Source organism: Triticum dicoccoides, chromosome 7B (assembly GCF_002162155.2).
Source record: "Triticum dicoccoides isolate Atlit2015 ecotype Zavitan chromosome 7B, WEW_v2.0, whole genome shotgun sequence".
NCBI lineage: Eukaryota > Viridiplantae > Streptophyta > Magnoliopsida > Poales > Poaceae > Triticum > Triticum dicoccoides.
The window spans coordinates 41451848-41465048 of record NC_041393.1 but is presented as its reverse complement, the minus strand read 5'-3'; the positions used below and the strand labels follow the sequence as shown (position 1 = coordinate 41465048).

Below are 13201 nucleotides of genomic sequence, written 5' to 3'. Positions count from 1 at the left end.
GCTCCTCCCCCGCTCGCCCCGCCGTGGCCGCGCTCCTTCCCTGCGCGCCCCGTCGTGGCGCCGCCCGTGCTCCTCCCCTTCTCGCCGCCGCCCGTGGCCGTGGCCGTGCCGCCCTGCCGTGGCCGCGCTCCTCCCCGCTCATGCCACTGTCGTGGCCATGGCCGCGCCTGCGCCCCGCCGCCCATGGCCGGCTTGCGCGCGCACGCGAGGAGTTCAGCGCGCTGAAGCTCACGCGCCAAATATACGGCTTGCGATCCAGTTTCGTCCGACACGCTGAACACTTTTTACAGCGTGTTCTATTATTGAGCGTATGCTCGAGTGCTATTTTCAACTCCGCACAAGCTAAACTTGTGATTTGGGCGCGGCGCTAATATTCGGCGTCTGTTGGAGATGCTTTTACGAGCGCATCGGCCGTCACGATATCAGCCAATCGGGCACCACCATTACGAAGGGGCTAAGAATAAAAACCTCACGCACACAGTTGAGAAGAAACACCACCGTCGAGGTTGCCAACATGTGTCATCGTGATCACTCTGTAACTCTTACTTCATCTTTCCCCCGCAAAAAAAAAAAACACACTCTTACTTCATCTTTAATGATCATCGATGAAGCCCTCACCGTGTATGCCACGCATGGATCCATACCAAACAGTCAACCACACAACGACAACAAAGGGCCAGTCTTGTTGGGGCTTATAGCTGGCTATGGAAAATAAGTTGCCCCTCCCCAATTTATTCTAAAAGTCTAAATAAAATTTTATTTTAGAAGCCTACTAGTTACTCCCTTCGTTCGGGTTTATTGGGCCCGAGAGCCAAAGCATGGAGACCAAGGCATACATCATGTGTGCGCAACAATTTAGAGGCATTAATTGCAATGGTTTAAATGACTGCATGTGTGCGCTTGGACGCAATTGGCTGCATACTTGCCCGCCCTAATTACGCCCAACGATTTAATTGGTTGCATGCCTTTCATTGGAATCAACACAACGAATAGCCCAAGAGTTAAGGAGAAAACTTAGTGTTTTAATTGCTCGAGCCTTACAAATAGAGACTCCACTAGTTGGCTCACAGGCCCAATAAATCCGGACGGAGGGAGTAATCCTTAATGGCTTCTAAAATAAGCTAGGAAGGGGGCAACTTATTTCAACAGACAACTATAAGGAGAGAATTCCTTATTTGGCCCTCTCTTAAAATCTGTTTCCCTTTTTTGCCCTAAAAGAATTATTATTTTTCTTTTTTGACACTCAAACTTCATTTTGTTCCCTCTATGACATTTCCATCGGTTTTGCCAACTAACACCATTAAATACAACATGAAAAGTCCATTTTACCCCTGATGTATTTTGTGGCCAAAATGGAAGTCAAAAACAGTGGCAATATGAACTAGAATATATTACCAAATGAAACAAAATCTGCAATTATCCTCTGTACAGTACAGTACACACATGCACAAATTTCAATTGAAAATTTATACAGAGCCTCCCTTGTATTTTGGAGGCATATCCCCTGTACAGTACACATATGCACAAATTCAATTTCAACTTAAAAATTTGGACAGAGCCTCCCTTGTATTTTGTAGTCGTATCCCCTGTACAATTCCCATAGGCAAAAATTATCACATATTCAAAGCAGATTCACACATATGGAAACAAAAAAACACATAATTGCTCCAGGTTCACATATATGCAAACAGCCCACATATTTGGTCATCTACACACATTCAGGTTCACATAAAGGTGACATACAATAGTCGAGGTTCACATAAAGATGACATATTTGGTCATCAACGGCGGCAGCACTAGCCAGTTGCCCCTTGAATCTGCCTGTCAAGAAGGTGCTATCTACTGCCAAGTATGGCATGCAACCACTAAGGAACCGTCGATGCAAGGCTTCAAAGCGACAAAAAATCTCTTAACTCTGATTTTATCTTTTATTGTGTGGTGCTCAATTATCACTATGCTACCGGGGCAGCACCTTTCAATTTGTGCCTTAGAACTATACAGATTATCAAAGCTTGTATCCCAATCACCATATAGTTCCCTCAAGGCTAGCAGCTTACCCTCCGTGGACACTTATCTTCCATTGTAGAAGCATATATCCTCCATGGACACTTACCTTCATTCCTTCTTGAACAATAAGCGCTGAACCTATGTGGTGCACTCTTCTCGGTGTTAAACTCAAATTCATGTTTGATTGCATGTTGAGAAAGCGCCAACTTAAACTCTATCATATTGGAATATTTTCCTCCTTCGATCATTAGATGATCTAATTTATCATATTCTAAATGTGGTGTATGCTCTGCCTCGTGCACTTCCTCATCTTCCTCTACTTCCTCATCGCCCTCATCCTCGCTCTCATCCTCGCTCTCATGACCAGGAACATAGTCTTCGTCCCTTTCTTTATCGGAACAGGGAACCATGATAAGAGGTACATGTATTGGGTTGCGAAGATAATCATCATCATCTAAATAAATATTTTCCTCATCAACACCAACATGTTCATTCGCAGGTATTGGGTTGCGAAGATAATCATCATCGTCTTATTCTGTGTTGCTAGGTTGGATATGCGCATCACTATGCCACTCCGTGATAGGCTCATATGGTTCAGATGGATCACAATATGCAACAAACAAGTGCACAACCTTTGTCTTAGAGAGTTTCTCAAACATAGACACGAATTCTTGGTCGGATGGGGTAGATTTTAAGAAAAGGATCATAGTACTGAACATGTGCAACTTCCAAATAACGAGGCGAGTACTGCTCTACGATTGATTCAACCAAGTCATTATAATTTGTTATGTCGGAATCAATAACCTTATCATAACAAAAGCATTTGATATCCTTCCTAGTTTTTTTGGGTTGCCAAGCAATTTGATTTTCAGCAAATATGTTGAATTTGGATCCATCCTATAAAAGCAAAAGATCAATTGTGCATGAACATACTTGCTTCGTGTTTTAAATAAAAAAGTGCCATGTGTAAACACATTATCCAATATAACATATTTGTTTTATATGAACATAATCTTTGTCTATTGTTTCATTCTAGATTTGGCAGCAAATATCCATCTCTAACTACTCTGTTGCATCTTCGATCCATCTCAAGTACACTGTTTTATATGAAAATAGTGTTGCGTTTTGAGAAAAATCATGTCAAGGAAGGTGAAGCAAATATGTTGCATTTTGGATCCATCTCTAAGTAATCTGTTCGTTCAAGGACGTATCATGGTAGCAAATACTCAAATATAGAGAAGACAGGCACTTACCCTTGTAGCCATTACGGAGCACTTGCATCCGAGGCCGTCGCACCATCGCCGTTCACCTGCTTCGGCGCCACACCTGGACCTCCCTCCGCCTCCCCGCCATGGCCTCCCTCCGGCGCCGCAACTGGACCTCCCTCCGCCTCCCCGCCATGGCTACCCTCCGGTGGCGTGCCTGGAACTCCCTCTGCCTTCCCGCCATGGCCGCCCTTCGCCTCCCCGCCATAGTCAACCGAGGCCGAGACCGACGCAGCGTCAGCCACGCCCTCCACCGCGCCGTCCATCCCGCGACCAGTAGCAGCATTGGCCACGCCCTCCTCCATCCGCGAAATTTTTTTAGGGTTAGGGATCGAGGAACGGGGAATCGAGGAGAGTAGGGAGGGAATCGGGGGTGTGACCCAGTGCAGCGCCCCTGTTTGACGTTTCGGTCAACCAGTTTTCCTTTCTAGCGTCCTAGCAGGGTAAGAAGGACATTTCCAGTCACAGTTAACGCTGCTAACGGCAAAAACTGACAGATGTGTCAAGGAAGGAAGAAAATAAAGTTGTGATGTCAAAAAAGGAAAAATAAAATTTTTAAGGTCAAAAAGAAAACTAGATTTTAAGAATGGGTCAAATAAGAAATTCTCTCTCTCTGAAAAGGGAATGTCATCATAGGTCAGTGAGAAGCTCTGGTCGTACAGGAGTGTTCCTGTCTGGTGGAACTGATTGGAAAGGCTATAGGAAATTGTCTCATATACTCTCTCTGTTCCAGAATACAATGCATATTTTGTTTTCTAAAAGTCAAACATGTCTATGTTTGACCAAGAAAATTGATGAATATTGAGTAGGGATTTCACATCAACTGTTGCTAGCTACTCAGTTCGTCTTGTTTGGTCTTGCTCACCCTTAACATCCTGCCAAAGTAAGGTGATTAGATTAATTAGTTGTGCCTTAATTTAAGATACTACCACTATACCGAAATACTTGTGGGTGGAGAAACTAGTACAAATTCCCTAACTACAAGTATTTTGGTACAGAGGAGATAGCGCCACAAAGGATCACCGAAATCTTTTTAAAAAATTGTTTGGCATGGAAATGGCTCCAGATTGGCTTGGTATCAGTCAAGGGAGAGCAGCTCAAACCAGAGGGATGCAAGCAGGAGCCGGCGAAAACCCGCATACAAGTATATCGAGAATCAACTAGTGTAGTGTAGGGCTTAGTGGAATGCACAGTTTTTTTTTTTAGGTAATACATGTCTTATTCATAAAACGAAGGTCAAGATACAGCTTCGTAGGCACCAGACTTAACAAAGCTAGAAAGATAACAGAACGTTAGCATCTGCACAAAGGACCATCAGCCAAAAAGACCTACAACCAAAGATCGACGAATCCCTTGAGCATAACTCCTACGCCTGCCTCCGGCACCACCGCAACAGCCACCAAAGAAAAATGCATTGAATCACCTCTTCACACGAGCTCGATGCGGCTCTATTACTGATATGCAGCTATGTGGACCTCCAAAGTAGCTTTCCAAAGGTGAAGCCATTGCCGTTGAAAGAATCTAGCCGGGCAAGCACCTCATACACGCCATCGAGCTCGATATGGCAGCCCCCACACGACTAAGACGCCGGAGAAGAAAATCATACCCATGAGGCATCAACCATGAATCCAACATACGATCCGTCTTCCAGATGCAGCTCCCGATATAGACCACATTCTGCATCCGCTCCTAAACTACCTCCCAAGCTCAACTCCGACGCTAGAGCATGCAGTCGCAATGACGGATGCCAAAGACACAAGTCCACCATAAAGATGTCCAGTCGCCACCACGACTTCCCCGCTTGAACATACTATAAATTCTCAAATTCATCATCGACCATAAAGGAGGCGATCAGGTAAGTATTTGGAGCTTCTTTATTCAGTGTTGTCACCGTCACCGCCGAAGCTAAGAATGCCAAACGACCGAAATCATGAGCTATTAGGGGCCTAAAACCTAAAGCTAAGCAATCCGCATGCACGGAATCCGGTGAACCCCCTCAGTCCCTCACCACCAAGAGGTCGTCAGCCAGAGGGGAGCCGCCGGAAGACGGCACCAGAAGGCTCGGCTCTCCTGGTGGTGGCTAGGGTTTCTAGTCGCCCATCTGTCTCTAGAGGGAAAACGATTCACGTAGACAATAATTCGTGGAATGCACGGTTGCATCTTATACTTTAACTGAAGGCGCTTCAAATTATACGTACTATTTTATACTCCATCCGTTCGGAAATACTTGTCATTGGAATGTGGAATGCACGGTTGCATCTTATACTTTAATTGAAGGCGCTTCAAATTATACGTACTATTTTATACTCCGTCCGTCCGGAAATACTTGTCATTGGAATGAATGTATCTAGATGTATTTTAATTTTAGATACATTTATTTTCATTCATTTTGATGACAAGTAATTCCGGACGAAGGGAGTACGAGCTAACCCAACCTCAGCTCAGCTCACTCAAACTCGAGTTAGCTTGCGTTCGAACTTGAAGTTGGTATAAATTCCATACTGATCTCCTTAAAGTTACAGTTCGGCAGATTTTTAGCAATTCCGCTCTTCCTTTACACGAACACGCTAAACTTAGCACCAAGCTTTCTTTCTCTACATGTACAGAGTCCAGTCCAGGTGCCCGAAGGCACGGACTATCCTGTAATGGAGCACGCTGGCATATCCGGGGCCGAGCGAGATCTTCAGATTTTCAGCAGTTCTGGCGCTCTTTCTTTCACATCAAACACAAAGGTTTTATTCCTCTACATGTACGAGTCCAGGTACCCGTTGGCGTGTACCATCCTGTAATTCAGCAGGCTGGCGTAGACGCGGTCGCACACCCCCACGAACAGGGACTCGTCGTCCGGGCTGAGCGAGATCCCTGAGATCTCGCCGAAGAAGTCGATCTCCTGCCGCTTCCGGTAGCACTCGGCGGCGCTGTAGACATGCACAAAGTCGGCGGGCTCCGAGAAGAGCAGGAACCGCCCGTCCGAGGAGTAGCGGATGCACCGGATTGCGCCGATGTTGCCCCTCAGGACTGCAAGGGAGGTCGACGGGTTCCGGATGTCCCACACCCGGCAGGTCTTGTCCTGGTTTCCGGTTGCGAAGGTGATACCATCTGGGTGCCACGCCGAGGCAAACGAGTAGTCCAGATGGCCAACTAGGGTAGAAGTTACCTGCACAGGAAAGAAAAATTGAATACTGATGTCTCTGTCCAGATAACACAACAGTCAAGATAATGCCGGCGACACCATGAGCATGAAAATAAAAAAAAAACCTGAGCTCTGCCTATTCTATCGATAAAGATGAAACATGGAGGACAGAGATCTGTACAAAAATTAAAAATAAAAGCGATTGAATGGCGAAATGCACAAGAAAAACTAGGACATCATTTGCACCAAATCTTATTCTATCGATAAAGATGAAACATGGAGGGCAGAAGCCTGTACAGAAATGAAAAGAAAAACTAGGACATCATTTGCACCAAAATCTTATTTGTCGCAAATTTCCAAGCCCCTGACTCCACTTTGATCTTTCCAAAGAGGATCACCAGCATAGCTGATTTATGATTGAAAGCTCCGCGTTTCAAACTAGGCATTGCCAACACAATAATGTCCCATGATATGCAATTTTTACAAAAACAAACGACTGGCAAAATCTTGCAGGGGGAAAGGTAAAACAGAGAATCTGATGACTAGTGCCCTATGTGCATGGAAACAAGCAAGACTGATGCATGTACATCATTCTCCACAGTAGGAATGGAAGTCCAAGAAAAAAGAATACACCAAGAAACCCTTTCAATGAAGTCATAAATATAATTAAGGTGCTTACATCTCACTTTACTAGTAATGCAAGGAGCCAATAGTATAATAAGACTAACATAATAATATCTGAGATACCTACAAAAGATAATGGCTGATAACAAGCATATACTAGCCAAATACCTTGCCATTTCGTGAATCAACAAGAAGAGCATCCCGGTCATCTCCAACTACTGCCAAAAGTTTCTTGTCCGGGCTCACAGATGTGTGCTGTCATTGGGGGAACGACAGGCAAGGGGAACAGTTAAGAAAGGTACAATAACCTGAAATTTTTATGTGATCTTGAAGAGATAGAACTTACATTCACTGGCCAGTTAAAACGGAAGTGATTCAAGAGCTGAAATCTTTCCATGTCAAATTCACGAACACCAGAATCATTATTCGATACCGTAATGCGCAAGCTTCCACTACATGAGTATTTCGCAAACCTTCAGATTTCTATAACAATATCTACAACTTCAGATGCGAGGTCTGCAAGTGATTTTTTTACCTTGTAGATCTGTGTATATCCATAGCATTTGTGATAGCATTGTCGCTCAAAGTAGTCCTTGTGCAGAACTTAACATCACGTTCTCCTAGACTCTGCATAAAGACAGAGAAATGCAGAGCATGTCAGCCTGCTATTCATGATTTACCATTTATATAAATCAGGTATCCGATTAAAGAAAAATTAAGGGCAGTCTGCTGCCTATATACTACCCCCTTATGCAGTGTCTCTTTTGTTTCTCATTCCTACTCTGCTGCCCATATACTAAGGGAGTATATGTCAGCCTAACAACAGAAGGGGGATATGACCAGTTTAGAATGCAGAGTGGGAATACGTAAAAATAGTAAAACCACAGGAATTGGATATCATGTCTCCTGGATTTTTTTACGGGAGTTAAAATATCTATCTGGAAGCTCCACCTCAACTTTACAGGCAAACACTTCTTGACTAGAGAGAAGAGGTTGAACTTGTTACTGAAAACATGAGGTTGACTAGATGTTTCGAACTCTCCAAAGGTGAATGAAGAGTTCATATAGGATTTTTTCAAAGCTAATCCAACAATCACAAAGAAAACTTCATAGGAAAACTTTCTAGAGGATTATATTCCTATAAAATGTAACAAAAACCTTTACTTCAAACAGGCCATAAGGATGATTTCTGACCATTTTGTAACTTCTGATATAAAATACTTAGCACAAATAGAAGAAAATTGGAAGAAAACAAAATGCAGCAGATACAGAATTCAAGTGGAGGTTACAGTAATAGTAACACTGCCTAACACCTTACCTTGCAAACTAGTTCTCCTTGAAAACCACCAGCGACCAATAAACCCTCATTTACTGCAAGTGTGCTAACTTGAACGCCAGTAAACCCTTCTAGTGCACAGCCAGGGTGTTTCTGCGTAACCAACAAATTAATATAGGTTACTTGCATAATCGGTATAAATCAACAAACAGAACGTCAAACTTGGGAGAAAAAATAAGAATAACTGATCAGAAGGAAGCACCAGGAACTTTAAAAGAGGAAAACCTTTGCTGGAGCAACATGCCCCGAGAAATCAAGAACATCTGTCATTTTGTGAGACAATGACGACCAGTGGCCTACTGTGGAATTCGACATGAAATAAACATCATGCTTTGAAGTTGCCCATAACAAATTCCGAAGCTACAATGAAAAAAAAGGGTTGATCAGTGCGAGCAGCATTAAGAATCATATGAATAGATACATCTAATTGGCCTGATCTTCAGTAGAGAATGAGGCAGATATAATGCAATGCAGACAAACACATTGAGTTTACATCATTTTTTACTGTAACTGGTAGGAGTTCTGCTGCTGCATTATAGATTAAGCGGAGAGTGTATGTACAGGTGCAAGAGCACAAGAGTCCAAGAGACCAATTGCTAAACGAGTGTGCTGCATGTACAAGGGATAAACACTGCGTTTGTGCAAGGGGCCAGTTACAGACTGGAGGCTTTCCTCCACGAGGCAACCAACCTGGTGTGGATTAAGGGTTTGGTTGGAGAACATAATTTTATTGCCCTCGTTCAGATATGCCAAGCAGCATAAGACGCCGTCAGCGCAGCCTTCTTAGGACCAGAAGCTCAAGCGCTTCACCAAGATGACATCAAGCCCTGAAGATTAGAAATCCTAGGCCTCAGGTTTGAGTGCCTGCAACAGGTCAGGTGCCAGACTTTCCTAGCAAAAGGGCACAGACAGAATAGGTGCACCGCAGGTTCAAGAATTTGGTCGCGCAGGGCACACCAATCATCATGTGGCCAACCCCGGGCTTGCAGGTGATCCACCGTTAGTAACCAATTCGGTGCAGATACCAGATAGCCAAAAAAACACCTTGGGCTCCATCTTGAGTTGCCAGATTCTGGAGATGGAGGTGAGAACAGACTTTATCAAAGCCAGACAACCTGCCTTAGTCATAAGCTTTCCTTCCCATCCCGCAAGCTTAGCAGCCAATGTCGAGGACAGGTTGGATCTGAATTTTACTGGATTTCCTTGTACTAGGCAGCCCGAGATAGGAACATGGCAGGGAGCCCCCAGATCACGCAAGAAGGATACCAAAGTGTCATTGATATCCAGGTTGGAGCAGTGGATATGGAAGGAAATTGGTTCTGAGAAACTTGTGCGCAGGCCGGAAACATCACCAAAAGCAGCAAGAACAGAGTGCAGGGCATCGCTTCTCACAGGGTTGATGAACAAGGCGACATCATCAGCACAGATACTAACATGGAACCTTGCATGGCGGCTGGACAGCTGACTCAGAATTCCATCGTTCGTCACCCTTTTGAGGATCTTGAACGGCTCGATGGCAATATCAAGAATAGGAGAGGCGACAAAGGGTCACCCTGGCGGAGGTAGTCAGTGCAGGAAAAGAATGCCAGGTACACCGTTGAGGACACAGAAAGAGGCGGAAGCCAAAGATACGGCAATGAGATCTCTCCACTTCTGCCCAAATCCAAACTGCGCCTTGAAACCGACAGAATCAAAGGCTTTAAAAAATACGCCGTCTAGGAGCATTACCAGGACTCACTAGAAAAACAAATAAATCAGACCGAATCAAAGGCTTTTGCAATATCCAGCTTGAGGAAGCGGGCAGGCTTTGATTCGATCTGATTTAGGTGTGAATCAAATTCTGTACATGTAGGAAATTGCCCTGGATGCATCTCTTGAGGAAAGCATTCTGACATAGAGAGATGAGATTATTCAGCTCAGGGCAAGGCGTAGGGTAAGCAATTTTCTGAGAATCTTCGTCACGCTTTGCAATAAACTGATCGGTCTATAATCAGCAGGCCAGCAATTTCTTCAGGATACGCGCAACTTGAGCAGTGTTCAGCAAATTCCAATGTTGGACATTAACTGCAAACGGCTGGTTAAGAGCACTCAGGAGGTCGAACTTGATAGTACTCCAGCACATCTTGAAGAATAAACCTATAAAACCGACAGGGCCAGGGATTTTTTTCAGAAGGCATATCCTTAATGGCCACCTTGAGCTCATCCATGGTGAAAGGAGGGTCTCAGTGACTCGGATTTGCCCTAGGCAGCTGCAGGAAATCACCATCAAGTTGGAAGGGTCTGCCCTCACTCATGCCAGGAAGCAAACAGAAGTGGTTGAGGAGCAGATCAGCTTTATCTCTATGATCAGATACCACAGAGGTGCCCGAGTGGAGGAAAGGAGTATGATTTTTGCGCTGCCGCCCGTTGCACGGAGGTGGAATAACTTTGTATTTGCATCACCGGCCTTGAGCTGAGTTAACATAATTGATACAGATATCCAGCTATGTCCCAAATCAATCAGTGCTTTATAAATCCACAATAACCTCCATTGCCCATTTTCAGGGTTATACTCCTTTTAACAGTTTCATGCGAAACTCTATGTAACCACTGCAGCATTTAATTCAAAGCTGCAGTACAATTTATAAAGTTAAACCATTCTAGTGGAACCCTTAAACCAGAGATCCCATAAAAAAGGAAACTAAGTTATCTTTTCAGACCTCTTGCTGATATGGATACAGATAAGACAGAGAACTTTGCAAAGAAAGCACAATAAATGCTAATGCGAAAGAAGGAAAATGGAAGTCCATATAACGTAATGCTAATGGATGTAATAAGTATGCCATACTACAAATCCTGCATTAAACAGAAGACAGATCACAACTCACCTGAAAATGGAGAATTGAGGGTTTCACTATCCGAGTGTTGTATTGAAATTCATAGTACTTGCTGCTGCTCTCCACTTGCTTGCACAACTATTAACATTTCAGAGGATCCTTTTAGGAAATTTGGTCATCTAGAAAATAGAGTAAACATTGACAGATACAATTGATATTAATTAAGACCTTATCCATGAGCTCTCCGGACTGAGGGAAGTTCTCATAGTTCTTGTACTGTTCCAACCTAGCTTTTCTGTAATCCTGCCTGGTGATTTGTAACCTCTCCCATGGTATACCTTGTATATCCTTTCCTGCCCTTGCTTCAGCTGCTGATGTGTCAGTTATCCTGGTGAGCTGTAGAAAACAGTCAAATATCAATACGCTTTAGCTTAATATACTAGGATATTTTTATATAAGCACCGGAAACTACTAGGCCTGAACAATATTATAATTTCGCCAAGCGTTTAAAATATCAAAAGGGCAAAAAATCACACAAAGTACTTTTAAAGCAATTATTTATCCTTAATGAGCTACATCAGTAACAATTTATTCAACCATGTCGTTATCTTGATGATTAGATAGACTCAGGTACGGCCACATAAATAGTTCTCATGCATACGCCAAAACATGGCGGCCCCATGCGCTAATTTTTATTCAGCAGTTGAATGATCAACAAGGCCAAAGGCACAGGTCCTTTTTTTTCTAGTAGAAAGCCATGTTTTATGCTGTTTGGTCTTAGCCAATTCAAAAAGCACTGAAACATGGCATCTACAACGCCTGGTAAAGTGGGGCATTGAAAATTATGCAGTGTATGCCACTTGTGAAAACGACGTTACAGGGAATGGTAAGCCAGATCATTATTGGCTGGAGATAAACACAAGTAGCAAATTCGAGCTGGAATGATTGGGCAATACTAATCTGCTCCACAAGCACCATTGACATCAAGTCACCTCTTTATCATAACTATTGAATTCGGCAACAAAAGACTAAGCGAGGAAATATCAGCACTGTAAACTAGCCACATGGTCTAAAAGTAGCTTTTCCGCACCCTTTTGAGTATAATCACTGGACTAAGGTTCCTCTCGCGACAAGCGCATGTTTTGCACGAGTGATTGCGCGCCTCGCATAATATAGTGGTTCTTTTTTAGAATATATACTGGTTCTTTTGTTGATGGCAAGTTATGTTTCTCTACTTTGTCGTAGCATAGCAAACTACTGCGACCTTTTAACTTATAAAACGGATAGCTCTCACCCACCGGGTAGAAGTGGTAAACATGCTAGAAAACTAAGCTGAAACCGCGGCACTGCGAACTTGCCTCCGCGATCAGATTTCAGGACGAACCTCCTAATTGTGCCCATGATTTTATTTTTTCTGAAGAACCAGCCGCTACACTAACACGTACAGGCAAGCCACTGATAATAAACTCCTAAACGCCCTAAACAATATCAGCGCTGAACTTCGAATCATACCATAAAGAGAAATAAACCTCGACAACCTATCAATCAATCAATTAGATAACTGAAAGCGGAACTGCAGGTGCAGGCAGGCTCAGATTCGCGATTCGGAGAAAACAAGCGGCGGAACCACCAACACCACCGCGACACCAAGCCCAAAGGAACGTGGTTACCGACCAGCGCGTACTCGTCGTCGCCGTCGCCGTCCCTCCGGCCGTCGTCGCCGGCTCCGCCGGCGTGCTGGAGCTCGCTGCCGGCCTCGACGTCGACGTCGACGTCCATCTCGCCGTCCGAGACGTCGTAATCGTCCACCGCGTGCCCCGCGGCCGCCGCCGCCGCCGCACCTTCCCGCACGCTGGCGGCCATGAATCAATCAACCACCTGCGCGCACCAAACCAAACCACTCAGATGAAACCCACGCGGACACAGACAAGCCCACTCAGAGGACCCGCGCTTCGGGCGAAGCAACCGGAGCCGTACCTGTGCTGCGCAGGGCGGGGCAGGGCGGCGCCGAGCGCGTAGG

At 44.4% G+C, this 13201-nt stretch overlaps 1 protein-coding gene across 1 annotated transcript; it reads right to left on the bottom strand.

Moving 5' to 3' along the window:
* Nucleotides 1-5713: 5713 nt before the first annotated feature.
* Nucleotides 5714-13201, bottom strand: LOC119336322 (uncharacterized WD repeat-containing protein C2A9.03-like). Its single transcript, XM_037608317.1, has 10 exons — nucleotides 13159-13201; nucleotides 12856-13059; nucleotides 11410-11577; nucleotides 11233-11319; nucleotides 8591-8725; nucleotides 8348-8458; nucleotides 7565-7656; nucleotides 7376-7481; nucleotides 7198-7284; nucleotides 5714-6429 (listed from the first exon to the last, which is right to left on the bottom strand). The coding sequence occupies exons 2-10, from the start codon at nucleotides 13042-13044 to the stop codon at nucleotides 6016-6018; spliced, it is 1389 nt and encodes a 462-aa protein (XP_037464214.1). The 5' UTR covers nucleotides 13045-13059; nucleotides 13159-13201; the 3' UTR covers nucleotides 5714-6015.

Bases quoted from the DNA above. Each gene is read 5' to 3' on its own strand.
- LOC119336322 (XM_037608317.1), bottom strand. From the start codon at position 13,044: ATGGCCGCCAGCGTGCGGGAAGGTGCGGCGGCGGCGGCGGCCGCGGGG. The intron at 8,459-8,590 runs GTTTTCCTCTTT...TTGGTTACGCAG, and splicing joins GGCATGTTGCTCCAGCAAAG to AAACACCCTGGCTGTGCACT. The intron at 7,657-8,347 runs GTAAGGTGTTAG...GTCTTTATGCAG, and splicing joins AAGGAGAACTAGTTTGCAAG to AGTCTAGGAGAACGTGATGT.